This window comes from Lepisma saccharinum, chromosome 23 (assembly GCF_977018435.1).
Source record: "Lepisma saccharinum chromosome 23, izLepSacc3.1, whole genome shotgun sequence".
Lineage (NCBI taxonomy): Eukaryota > Metazoa > Arthropoda > Insecta > Zygentoma > Lepismatidae > Lepisma > Lepisma saccharinum.
Window position 1 is genome coordinate 39845329 of NC_139251.1, and position 14062 is coordinate 39859390.

The 14062-nt window shown below is 39.8% G+C and overlaps 1 protein-coding gene across 6 annotated transcripts in view; it reads left to right on the forward strand.

Moving 5' to 3' along the window:
• Window positions 1-14062, forward strand: part of Abl (tyrosine-protein kinase Abl) — a 162127-nt gene that overhangs the window by 112244 nt on the left and 35821 nt on the right. For all 6 annotated transcript variants that reach the window (XM_083144459.1, XM_083144455.1, XM_083144457.1 and 3 more), the window contains one exon: window positions 12381-12617. In XM_083144459.1, the coding sequence (XP_083000585.1) occupies window positions 12381-12617 (237 nt within the window). The remainder of the gene's footprint in view (window positions 1-12380; window positions 12618-14062) is intronic.

The following is a 14062-nucleotide window of genomic DNA, read 5'->3' on the forward strand; positions in this document are numbered from 1 at the left end:
GTAAGTCACACATTTTGTTTAAACAGATAGGTCACATATTTTGGTTAAACAGGTGTTTCACATGTTTTGTTTAAACAGATAAGTCACACATTTTGTTTAAACAGATAAGTCACACATTTTGTTTAAACAGATAAGTCACATATTTTGTTTAAACAGATAAGTCACATATTTTGTTTAAACAGATAAGTCACATATATATTGTAAGTAGTAATTACAAAATCAATACCATTAGTGGCATTTGTGAACCTGTGCTGTCTGGTTGTATATATATATATATCATTGCATTTTTCGAAGGTACGTGACGTCAAAACAAGATGAAGTCTGTGCGGTAACACAGTGTGAATGTTGTTTGTACTGTAATTTCTGTACCGAGAACGTGACGTGAATTTACATGGCATCGAGATTGATCTTGTCTCGATACCATTCCTAAACAATAGTGTGTTGCCAGTTCAAAATATCATATATTTTGCAACCAGTGCCTTTATATGAAAGCTGTTTAAAGGAAATATACAATTTGCCTCTCTTCATAACGCAACCACTGTACAGTGTACATAGAAATGCCCGAATAATCTATATGTGCTTAGCGTGTTGATTCTTCTCATGGTACTTGAAAATTTAATTGTTTGAAGAAAGTGCTTGCAGTTTAAGTTGCATCTTACGTTGTTCACATTCTTGTTGAATGTTCCGATTTTGCTTTTCTCGGACGGACTTATATTCCCATCTGTCTGTCATCCCTGTTGGGCGATGACAACAGTGTTTTATCAAATGTTGTTAGCTTTTTGCGAAGAGCTGGTCTCTTCCACTGCCTGTGAGGAAGCTTTTAGTATTTTCTGACTTTTTTAATGTGTTGTGTTCAGGTCCCTTCACAGCCTTGCACTTTTAATTTTTCCCAAGGGACTTTTTACACCCCTTGTTTTAACTTTTTTAATTAAGAATTTTAGGTAAGGGGGTATTTCCCCGTAAACATTGAAGGGTGCAACACACCCAAAACTTTTAATTCAATCAATTAATCAATAACAACAATCTATGTAAATAACGCTGCTTACATTACATGGCATTGTTGCGACTGCTTATTATTGTAGATTAAAAACAGCATTTTCAACTGCATATTTAAAATAGTTTGTAGCGAATTTATATCCTCCGAGGTCAGCGCCATGTACTTTATACGAGATTGTGTAAACATGCTTTCAAAGTGAACATTGTGTAAACATGCTTTCAAAGTGAACATATAGTTTGATATCATATACTTTCAGTGATTAGTGTCAAAATAAACTTAAAATGGCTCATGTGTGAATGATAGTGTTGCATGATTTTTGCGTTGAAGCGCCCGGAACTTTATCAAGACTGTTCTGCAAAGAAACTGAGCGGCATTGGTTCGCTTTGTGTGAGTTAACGTTAGCGTGTCATCGATGCTTACTCACCTAGAAACTGTCTGTGCTGCTTTGCTTCTCAGGAAGCGATCCCGTCGCTATGGGAATTCTGATAGAAAAGGTAAGTTTTTGCTTCACTGGTTCTTGTTTCGGTCAGGTTAAGTGTGCTGATATATTGGTTTTACGGTACTAATCAATAACACTGAAAAAATAGTTCATGTGAAGGTCATGGTCATCAATCCCGGTATAGTCCCAGTCCGCATTGGAACACCACTTTACTTAGAAGAAAGTTCCGAAAGATACGTTTTCCCTGTAACAACCATATGTCAAGTCCACGTGGAGCTCAGTAAATCCTCTCCCCTCAAACCTATCCCACCAATAGCATCCGTTTTAGGAACTGACAGCTCTTGCCAAGTCCACGTGGAGTAAATAAGATGTTGCCAATTCAGTTTCTTTAGAGATTCCTGAACGTGAGGTTGAGGTTGCATTATCTTTGTTATGTTATGTTATTGTGTTTTGCAATTTTTTTTATACAGAGTGTAACTCCCTATGAATGAATGTATGTCTAAACACTGCAGGTAAATGTGGCAACTGTGCTTTTCAGAAAAGCAGGGACTGGCTCGAAACGAGATACGCGTCCATTCGGCTTCCTCTGGAGCTGTGTCAAAAATACCGAACTGATGTTTCAATGAAGACTTAAGCTATATACATGCCTCGGCCACTACGGGAAGAGCTACCTATTCCCCGAGTAACCAGAGTTCTCAGCTGTCAGTGATCATGCCACTTTTGTAGGGATATAGAAAGAGGCTGTGTTGGCCCTTGAGCCGATGAAGGCAAGCTCGTTACCATGGAAACTATTTGTTTTTGTTTTGTACTGCCAAACCCAACAGCCGCAGCAGTTTAGCAACAGCGGGTGGGTAACTTTGTGGTATGTTCCTGGTCTTCCCGACCTTCTCGGTTCAACTGCAAACCACCAGCAGACTGGCAGGAGTGTGGTGTATAACTGAGGACAGTGATGTATGTTCCTGGCACAGAGAGAAATTTGCCTGTTGTATTCCAAACATTTCCCTTTTCGACATTAAAATTCCCTATTTGACAAACAATAATAAAAGAAAGAACCACTTATTGAGGGTTTATCCCGAGATTTCGATCCAAGAGGGTGTACAAACTACTCGTATTTTAGTCGGTATGGGGGATATAAGGCAAATTTATGGTGGGCGCGTCACAAATAAATTGATTGGAATGTTAATTGTGGATGGATAAATCTTGTACAATATCCTTAATTTCCTTCCTTACAAAATGTGCTATGCCTTCACTCTTCACTATTAATTAAAGTTATAACTTGAAAGCTCTAAAACTTTTCACTTTAATTAATCAGTAGAGTCCAGACTGGAAAGTAAGACGACATTACAGGCGCTTATAATCCAATGAAGAAAAGTAGAAATAACCGTGAATCAAAAGTAAGCAATTGTGTAGTGCATGACATCTAATTTCCCTGTATCTTGCACATTTTTTGATGTTTCTCTCCTTTTCCCTATCATGCATTTTTCGGCTCCTGGTAGAAATTCCCTGCTGGGAACATCACTGACTGAGGGTATGGCAACACTGTATCCACTCCTTTATTCATTGCATGGACTGCAGTCGGCCAGTCGCAGTCTTTTCAGAGCGGGGAATTTTGAATTCAGACCATATCTTCCTTCCTCTTTCAGGAAAAAAGAAATCTTCAAATTAATTGGTCCCATTTATAGGGAGGGACCTCTAATAATTGAAATATTATTATCTTCAAATGAACAAAATATATGCATGCTTGTAAGAACTGAAAGTCGCAAAAATTATGCAATTCGTGAAAAGATAATTAAAGCAATTTTAAGTGTTAAAGATGTCTTTAGAGTTTCAATATTTCTTCGAACAAGAATATCAAAATAAAGTCATCGCAGAAATGGGAATTTAAAAGATACGCGACAATGTGTACTAATATGTGAGGATTAAGTGAATTATTGACAACTTTCCCTTTCGAAAATAAAGACAAGAATCGAACCCGAGTCGAAATTATCGTCCGACCCCGTCGAATGTGAATTTAGTATATCTTCAGGCTTTTCTAGCAAGCTTACTATAGAGCCTCCTTCGTCATTTCGGTGCGTCCTTATCGCGAGGTATGGGCCTCCCCCATGGTGTAGTGGTAGCGTCATTGCCTTGTAATCAAGGGGTCCCGGGTTCGATACCCGGTGGAGACACAAGTGGTTCGGATCCCACTTTAAACTGTAGGTCCAGTCCCGATTAGCCTTATTGTGCATAAAGTGGACTCAAAACAACAACTGAAATAATAAAAATTATCGCGAGGTATACCGGTGGCGTATTGGTAACGTCACCACCAGGGAAATGGTTTCTAGTACCATACCTCTTTTGCTACCTCTTGCTATTTAGAGATATTTGGGTTTCATGTACACAGCATCCCTCTGAAATTATATAGGACCTAAAATGCCTCGTTGCGAGTATCCAAAAGTGACGAGAAGCGACGCTAAATTACAAGCAATCAAATAAAGGAGTTCTCGGGTCGGATACTCGGTGGAGGCACATAGTGTTTCGGATCCCATTTTAAACTGCCGGCCCAGTTCCGATTAGCCTATCCGTGCATAAAGTGTTCTTGAAGTGAAACTCAAGAACAGCACGCCAAGTGTACGTTGAGCACTCGTATTGTGACCAAAGAACTAATTACTGCCTTGATGAAGGTAACACAGTTTACTTATGTACACAGGGCTCTCGTATGGTTTGACTCGAGTCATAAAAAGATTAATTTATATTCTGCAGTCGCAGCTTCAGACTTTCTCATAACACGAAGCACAGAGTTTTCTTCAGCAGAAGTTTGTATTTTCCCCGTATTTAGAAAACTACTTCACATGTAGAAATAACCTATGAAGAAAGTGTTTTTCTGTCTTTTTTTCTTTAAGGAAAAAGTTCGATTGCAAAAACTTTCACTTTATGACTCCCGAAGTCGTGTTCGCCCCGCGTTTCACTCGTCAGGCACGAACCTTGAGAGGAAGCAACGGTGTAAAGGACATATGTCATTGTTGTTGCGGAGGTGCTTCATGCAAATTTCTAGCCAGGTAATTATTTTGCCAGAGCGAAAGCAGCGGAAGCCAACTTCCTCGGTGGTGCATGCGCATATAAACAGTTTCCCATGACAAGTTGTGATTCTTGCACTCATGTTACTTTCGCTCCTAGCACTAACTGGCTCTCACTTTCGACTCAGCGTTAGTTTCATTTCATGACCATTTTCATTGGTCATTCACTCAACGTTTCACAGTTACCCAGACCAGCACACCACGTGCAGACACGTATCTGGAAATATATTTCGGGGAGATTCTAACCTAATGTCTCAATATAACAATAATAATAATGTTAAATTAAAATAAGATCCAGTTGACGAAAAGTAAAATTCCTGGTAATATTTTATGCATGTTATTATAAGTAGTAATCTTGTATAAATCTTCTTTGATACCGTGATTTAAAGTCCTGTGATCCCAATATAATCCTTGCCTTTCAATAAGTTTGCGGAAATAAATAACCCTTGATGAAACAACAACCATATTTTCATAATTTAATTGTTGTACTTATTATTTCGGGCGGGTCCTAACCCCCTTTTCCCCCTCCCCCTAAATACGTCCTTGACCACGTGATGCGTTTCTGCTGTATGCCAGACTCAAGTCCGAAATTATAAAAGCAAGAAACTCCTGCTACGAAGCATTTTTTTTTCGTGCTTATGGCACAGATTCTTGTTGCTCCACTTCGGAAATCTGCTTCGAACGTGAAGCAATGAATGGTCGTCACCCGAGCCACTAACCTGAATAGTAAACAAGCGGTGGACACGCTCAGAAAGCCCCTTCCTCAGTCCTTTTTTCTTCTTCTGGCTTCCCCCCTGCTAAACTCTTATTTCACAACGCCCCCTGCTGTCCCATTGTGTCGGTGGCCCCTCTAGGGTAGAATCAACGTCCGTCAGGGGGGCGGTACAGCCCACTTAGCGAACTGCTCTTCTGTGAGCACAGCATAATTTTCGAGGCAACTATCCTATCGTGGTCTACATTTTGGTTGAAATCGTCTTCACTTAGTGTCGGCTTTTATACGTGGGCTGTCAATTTAAAAGTGGCAACAGTGTCAGGAAGGGGTGATAATACTGTGCATGTGCTCTCAGGCATTGAGCATTGTCAGTTGGGGCTCATGTCGATGCGTGGAGTGCCAAAAGTGGTCGGTGAAGCTAGTACTGTTTAGGTTGTGGAATGAACACAATTTTGTGTACTGCTCTAAAACATGTTTACAAAGGTAGAACAGCGATTGTGGATCAAAATCCAGCTGGCCCGTGGCAAAAATCCACGAGAAGGTCATCAAGACTTGCATGAAGCCTGTAGCAACAATACCTAGCCGTATCTGATGGTTGCATAATGGTGACAATAAAAAGAACCCAAAATTATGCCATTTTTCTCATGTTGAGGTTGCTCTCGCTGGCACATTCCAACCTCCTCAAGAAATGCCCTTACCCATTGTGCAAACATTCTCGTGCATTTTTGTCGCGGGTCACCTGGATTTTGATCCACAATCGCTGTTTTACCTTTGTAAACATCTTTTAGGGCAGTACACAAAATGGTGTTCATTCCAACCTAAACAGTACTAGCTTCACCGACCACTTTTGGCACTCCACACATCGACATGGGCCCCAACTGACAATGCTCAATGCCTGAGAGCACATGCACAGTATTATCAGCTCTTCCTTACACTGTTGCCACTTGTAAATTGACAGCCCACGTATGCATGTATCTGAAACGAGATGTTGGGTCAACTTAGTCGACGGATTTATAATCCAAATTATTAGAATGCACCAAGAGGAAAATGGACAAATAGAAATTTCAAACGGTAGTGTAAATGTACATAGATAATACAGGGTGATATTAAAGTCGTGCAATCCTATCTTTGGTTGCTTATAACATGAAATCTGAAGACGCTATACCAAGCCACGTAGCCAGGGGGAGGGTGCTGAATCCCTCCCCCAAATCCTGCAAACCTCTAATTTAAATAGTGTATAGTGACAATTAATTTTACTTCCTTAGCAAGACTTATATAATTAGTTGTAACACACCAAGAAATTCATCTTCAGGGCTTCTACCCCCCTCCCCGATTTTTCGCCTTTGGATGGCGGCTCTGATAAGGGATGAGCCCCCCAGAAATGAAATTCTGCCTACAGGCAGTGCTTACAGGAAAGGATTATGGCGCAGGCTGCTCCATCGAGATTTTTGGGGGGATTTTTCCCCCTTTAAATAATATAAAATTCAACAATATTTTTCCAAAATATATGTAAATATTTTACACCTTAAATGCACCATATTTATTCCATTAGATGAAGAAAATTAACTGTTTAAGAGTATTATCGAAAGGGGGGGGGGAGAAATATCCAACTCTTACATTTTAGGCCTTAATTGACACGTGGGTTCTGGGTGGGATTCTGAATGAAACTTGGGGAGGTGAGACAGTATCCAACTCTAGGTCTTAGATTATGGCGGGTATTTTAGTTAGAGGGGGATTGAGCATTAAATTGAGGGAGCTGTCCAATTCTTGTGTATTACTATTGTCTTAGACTGTTGCTAAAATTGTTGTGTGGAGATTTGAGAATTATTTTTTTGGAGGAGACAATATCCACTCTTGAATATCAACAGTAAGTCTAAAATTGGCATGGAAATTTTGGTGGTAGGATTGAGTATTAAATTTAAAAGGGGAGATAAGAAGCTCTTGATAAAGTATTAAATCTTAGATTTTGAAGGGATTTCTGAAGTGGAGAGAGAGTTCGAATATTAAATTTTGGAGACCGTATTTAGCGATATGGCATCCACACGTTTTCGACCCCGAACGTGCCAAAGGAGAAACTGGAAAATATTAAATATCTCGGGATCTTAAGAAAGTATTGACATCCTAATAAATTAATATTCTTGAAAACCTGCCAAGAAATGGATGTAAACATTTTCTTGCTCGCTTCGCTCGCAATTTTATGTTGCTAGGATTCGTGTTTGGCGCTTTGATGAGGTGAATGTGAAGTTTTATACTATAATATTATAGAAGACAAGTGATATTCTCGAAATTCTCGATTATGATGAACGATTTTAAGGGCGGTCTTGAGTGATGGGCACCCCTTTTATGGGAGGAGGGGCAGATCAAGTATAGTGTGCAGTAAAGCTAAGAAAAAGTTACTTTCGGTAGACACGCTGTCGTAATTAAATACTTTGTGGGGATTACGATATGGTTTGAGGGCGCGAATGTATGATTTGGGGGGTACATATGACATGATTTTTGGGGGTACGCCATTGGCCTTGGGGGGGGGGGGGGTGGCCACCTCTGACTACAGGTCCGGCCATACCTTAACCACGAAAAGACACCTTTCGGAAGAATGTTTACTGAAAACCGTACATGTAATTGTAATAAAATAATTATAAAAATAAATAATGAATAAATACAACAGTAACGTGAATGAATCAACAGCGTCCACTGATTGCCTAGAATCCAATAACGGTATGCGTAATGGCGTATAATACATGGTCTTTGGGGGATTTGATTGCAATTAAACCTATACATGCTTCATTTTCTAATGCAAAAATACGTTAAGATTTTGGCGACGTGTGTTTCTAAAGGGTGTGCGGAGTAATCTTTGAAACAGTTACAGTTGGGAAGGGAGAATTTAACTCGGGGCACTTCACCTCACCGATAATTAATTCTAAGCTGCACTTGCACTTTTTTTGTATAAATAATAAAATGTTTCTGAATTTGAAATGTGTGTTGTTGTTTTTTTTAACTTAAGGCGAGCAACCTAACCACACTAACTGAGCGTTGCATTCTGACTTGGGCGCCGCGGAAAAAAATCTTGAAACACTAAGGGCGCCGTGAAACGAAAAAGTTTGGAAACCCCTGGATTAGCGCACTGTTTTGAAAAAATGGGGTCCAGGGCTGTAATATATGGTCATTATTGTATGTTGTTATTTTATTATAATTCCTCCCATTGCTGTACGACATGGGAAGTAAAGTGAATAAAAAAATGTTAATCTTTGTGATCAGACAGAACATTTGAGTCTTTCGAAAATATCTGAAAAACTAACAGTAGATCCGCTCCTGCTTTGAAGGTTTTTACAATTGGGGACAGTGCTTGACATTGCGCTGTGCATTCTCACGAGAAGCGGTGACAGTGAACTTCGAATCGCGAAATCTGCCCGCGGCATCGCAAACAGCTGGCCGCTACAGCACGAGCCAGACAGGGACCATTGCACGAGTGAAGTTCGCCTCCCCCCCCCTCCCAAGTCTCTTCCGCATATTCGTCTCCGCTGTTTTCAAGCAGTGCGGCGTTGCCACATCGATGTTTCATTAGATCCTGGATGGGGGGTTTCAGTTGATATAATTATACGAATGTCGTTGAGAAATGCTCGATTGGACAACAGCGCCAGCGATCGATGTGTATAGACGTTTGAAGTTGGTTTCTTTGCGGGTCGGCTTTTCTTGGCTAGCTTTATTCAACGAGTTCTTAACTCCTTCGGGCGGTTGTTCTGTCCACGAGCAAGGGGGAGAAGAAGAAGTCTGTTTTATTGACGTACTCATTACCTTGCCTCGCCTCGAGGTAATTGCTACCCACTTGTTTTTCGCAGAGCCTTAGGTTACTAGGTTCTTATCGCAAAATATCGGAACACTTTGCTGACAGGAAGCAAATTATTTTAGCTTCAAATTACCTTATACAAAATCACCTGTAGGCAGTGGTGGCGATTAAGGGACAGTTACCCCCCACTTTTGTCCCCGCTAAGTCTTGTCTACCAAGACAAAGTAAACTGCTCTTTTTATATTCAAAAACAACTGCCTGAAGTCGAAGCGTCAGTATAGTGAACCAGGATCAGACACCAAAACGGTGGCGAATGGCCGATCAGAAGATAAACTCGTTTTGTTGTTCCTAGATCGCGATCAAGTGTTGAACCGCCTTCGTGTAATGGAATTTTCCAGTGATCCTTTTCCGAGTTTAAAATTTGATCTTCGGACGGAATCTCGTGAACGTCGTTTTTCGTTGGTGCAATGCAAATCTTTAAACCAAGTTCATTTAGAGTGGATTAAAATTGATCTCGTTCATCTGAACTTCGAAATAATCGGCGTTGGTGCACGCGGCCATATGTCCGCTACTGCCTATGCAATTTTTTGCTGGATTCTCTTGTAGTCAAGCTGTTATAATAGAGGTTCCCGTTGGAGAACACGCTGTCATCCATCTATAGAAAGGGTGTTGATGCTTGTAATAGCAGCAGGACTCAGTTTTCCCATACTGAATTCTAACTGCAGAGATTCACGGGAAAGGCGATGGGGAAGCTTGAGTTTGAATTTTGTTTGAAGTCCACTTTATCCACAGAAAGGCTAATCGGGACTGCAGCTACAGTTTTAAATCGGGATCCGAACCACTATGTACCTCCACTGGGTATTGAATCTGGGACCTCTAGTTTACAATGCGGCAACATGAAGCTGATGGAACTCTGCTGCTATTACACATCAACTTTCCCATAATATTCATCATTGTCGTCTGGGTGGGGAGAGTAGCGGGCCCTGTGTTCCTAGTTCGCGCATGCGTAACCCGGCGACAGAGCTATTAGGCGCACTGCTTACCCGTATTAAACCGATTGGCTATCTGTCAGAAAGCACATGGAGAAATCGTTAAGTGTAGTACCCCCGTGTAATACCCCCCACGAGGCATGTATGTTTCATTGTGTTCTTTCACCCATCGTTAAGTTCAATCTAGAGATTAAAAAGCGACGTAAAATAGCTTCTTCCTTGTGTATTGCACCGTGCCATGATAAGGATAATGTGATCAACACCACCCTCATGTCGCCTTTACTTCTCCCTCCCCCAAGGTACCCACTGATTAGAGACTGGCTTAGCCTCAGGGTTCTATGAGGGGACATTGTAAGAAAAATTCCCTGGGAATCAAACCCGGATCTCCGATGGTGCAGTTAGACATCCTACTGACTGGACCACCGTGGCTCGACATAAAATAACCAAAATACAAATTCCTGTCTTATCTCCAAAAAGAAGTGTACCTTAAACAAAATATTATTTTTCATATAATATGAAGTTTATTGATTTCTGCCAAATTTAAATGAAGGCAAAACCTCTTTTCGTTATTTGATTTTTGTGTGTGTTATGACATTAATTGTGGTGATCAGATAAAAATCAATTAATTAATATCTGCCCACCGCAGCTTCACTTTCATTTATTGTGAGCGAAGTATTTAAGTCACCTCAAAAGTTCAGTTCATTTTTACGATCAGTTATTTCGCCTGCACGCAAAGAACACGATAGGTGTGTCTTCATCTACCGGAATAAGATATGGTAGGTTCTCATAGTGGTTCGGATCCCACTTTAAACTGCAGGTCCAGTCTCGATTAGCCTTACTGTGCATAAAGTGGACTTAATAAAACACCAAATCAATCAATCAAATCAAAGATATGGTATGAGAGATACATTAACATTATCAAAGATAAACATACCATGGCTGTGTGCTGTTTTTGTTCAATTTTTACACTTTTTTTTTAAAAACCTATCTATATAATGACGATATTTATTATTTAACCATTTTAACAAAATCGAATGGCAATGGCGTGACCTGAGATATCGAGCCCATTGAACTCCCCCCCCATCCCAGTTTCCCAGAATCACTCATTTCAGCACTATTATATTTCAGATTCAATATAGAGACTTCCCCCTCCCTCTCTATTCCCCCCTCCTCCCACATACAAAATATTTTATAGACCAGTATTTAATTTTATTTTCTTTTTTGTGGAGGATGCAAAATGCAAGTGTAGTAAGGTGATTAGTTCCAATGGGTGGGGGATGTAGCCAGTAATTACAGGAACGTCACACACACCATTTGCAGCTGTGTCCAGATTTAATTGAATTGTATGCTGGCTAATTAAGACTACGAGGTGAAATATTGTACAAATGACTTTTCAACAGATAATTTCCACCTACATGTTTTAGATTTCCTGCATAAAATGTAATGCAGGAAGAGAAGAAAATTATGAAATACACACGTTACACCAACAGAGAAGTATTCATTCATTGGCCAGATATATAAATGGCCTGGTTAGTCACTTGTTCTACATGTTCACAGCAATATTTACATTTACATTCTTGGTATTTTGTGTTAATTATTACATAAAGAAATGAGAGAACTGATGGGGCTACAGCCCCCCATTTCCCTGTTTTTTAAAAAAAGAGAATCAACCATTTCAAATGAAAGCAGTAAACAACTCGGGAAATATCTAAAGTGGTAAATGCAACCCCCTTCCCCTTAATGTATCCATTACCATTTTTGTCTTTGAACAACTCTGAAAATGAAGGTTGAAATGGTAATTACAACATATTCTATTATACACCCCCCCCCCCCCCAGGTTGCAGCTATGTAATATTCACCTTTGCAATTCCTGCCCCCCTCTATTTCATACAATTTTATAGTGAACATTTAAAGTTCCCAGTGAAGGGAGCAGGGCAGAGAGGAATCACAACTAAATTTAACAAGCTATGAAATGTTTTTCTTTATACGTGCACCAGTGCCATAGTCAGGATTCTAGAGATGGGTGACTGTTTGTTTTTTAGTCCCCTGGAACACATTGTATGGAGAGGAGGCAGGTGCAATTGTTCTGTAATATTTTGAAGATTTCAGACACTTGTCATACAGTCGATACACAACAGACTTTATGTAATGATGAATATACTGATGTCTTATTATATTGGAGCAACAGTATGTTGTCAGTCAAGGGGTTGGATACCTGGTGGAGGCACGTAGTGGTTCGGATTCCACTTTAAACTGTAGGTCCAGTCCCGATTAGTCTTACTGTGCACAATGTGGACTTAAAACCAACTCAGACTCAAATTTATGTTGTCTTTGGGTCATTATCTTATCTACATGATGTGTAATGTACGTTAGTGTAACCCAATCTTCCTCTCTTTCTTACAGAGGCACTGCTGCAGAGCCGACCACTGCCACACATCCCGGACATACCAGATGGGGAACCAGGAGCTGGTGCAGGCTCAGGGCCAGGGCAGGCACCCGGGACACCACTCCTGCTGGATGGAGCCACTCGGTGGACGTCGAAGGAGAACCTGCTTGCCCAGGAGGAAGATGATCCACAGCTATTTGTGGCTTTGTACGATTTCCAGGCAGGAGGGGAGAACCAACTTAGCCTCAAGAAAGGTGAGCTCTCTGATGAATTGTAGTAATTTTCATAATAATAATTATTGATCATTACTGATTTTTATACACCTCTCGTATGAGTGAATAAATTTATTGTTAGTGTAAATTAATATCACAATTAACAGTGCTCAAATTGAAGAGGAGAAAGCAAGGATACTCCCCCCCCCCCTTAATTTTCTTTCTGTGGCTATGCAATTCTGAATTCATTCCCAGCTGAAAATATATGCATAGGCATCCCGGAAAATTAATTTCAGAATAAAACAATATACTTCTCACATACAATTTAATTCTGGTCAATAATTTTGCATTAATTATTATAAGTGACTGATAATTACAAGTGAGACTGGTATTGGGCCATTGCAGAAATGTAACTTCAAATCGAAGCAGTTTCTTTGGAGGGGGCAGCACTGTCGTGGGGGGAAAATGCCTTGCTGCCTCCTATGGAAGAAAAATGCCTTGCTTTCCCTCCCTATAAAAATATTCTGTGGATATTTAATGTTCTTATTCATCAATAATGTTCACTATTAGAATGTGCCAAATTTTTGTGAGAAAAGAATAAAAATTATACAAAGTTCTATTTTTAATGGGAATAGCCTTGCTTTTAATAAATATACCTTAAATATTACACCACTTTGCTTCTATTAATGTTATGAGACAGTGTAAATTGACTTGAAAAATATCTAAATATGGAAAAAGAAATGTCTTAATCCCCACTAGTGTTGGGCGATATATCTTCCAGATGATGTATCACAATATTGAAAAAATATGGTCCAGGCGATATATCATCACGATATTTGCCAACATATATCGTGTAGACGATATGAAAAAATATGGTATAGTATCGTCTGTGAGGATATTTTCTTGACGATATATTGCGATATTAAATTTCCGTTATCGTCCATCCCTAATCCCCACTCCCCCTCTCCATATATTTAATTCAGTTCAAACATCAAAGTCCCTCTGTGGCCTGAAAGCAATTTCCAGTACCAAAGTAGAATTTCCGCATAAGTAACACGGCTGTCATGTTGCCACAGGTTTTTACCATCAGTGGTGCAAATTAAATTCTGGAAAAGTCAGTTATGCAGGATTTTTATTTTTATGTTGAATACTACAGTTATATAAAGCAAGAAAATACTTCCTGCAGTCTAGTGTTGCTCCCCTACGGTTTGATGCACTCATCAGAACTAATGCACACTCCATGTATTTTGTACCTTTACCATGAAGGCAAAAGACAGAGATTGCAAAGATTTTTTTTCTCCCATCTCACTTAACAGTTTGTCTTCAGATATGGCAACGACTATTAGATTTTACCCTATTTCACAGTGGTAAATTTTAATAATAATTTTGCCGTTTCTGGAGTTTCTATATGCCAAAAGTAGGCACTTGAACTAATCTCCATTGCACAACAGGCCTCTGAGAGCTATGATCTTCCAAATGGCTTTTGC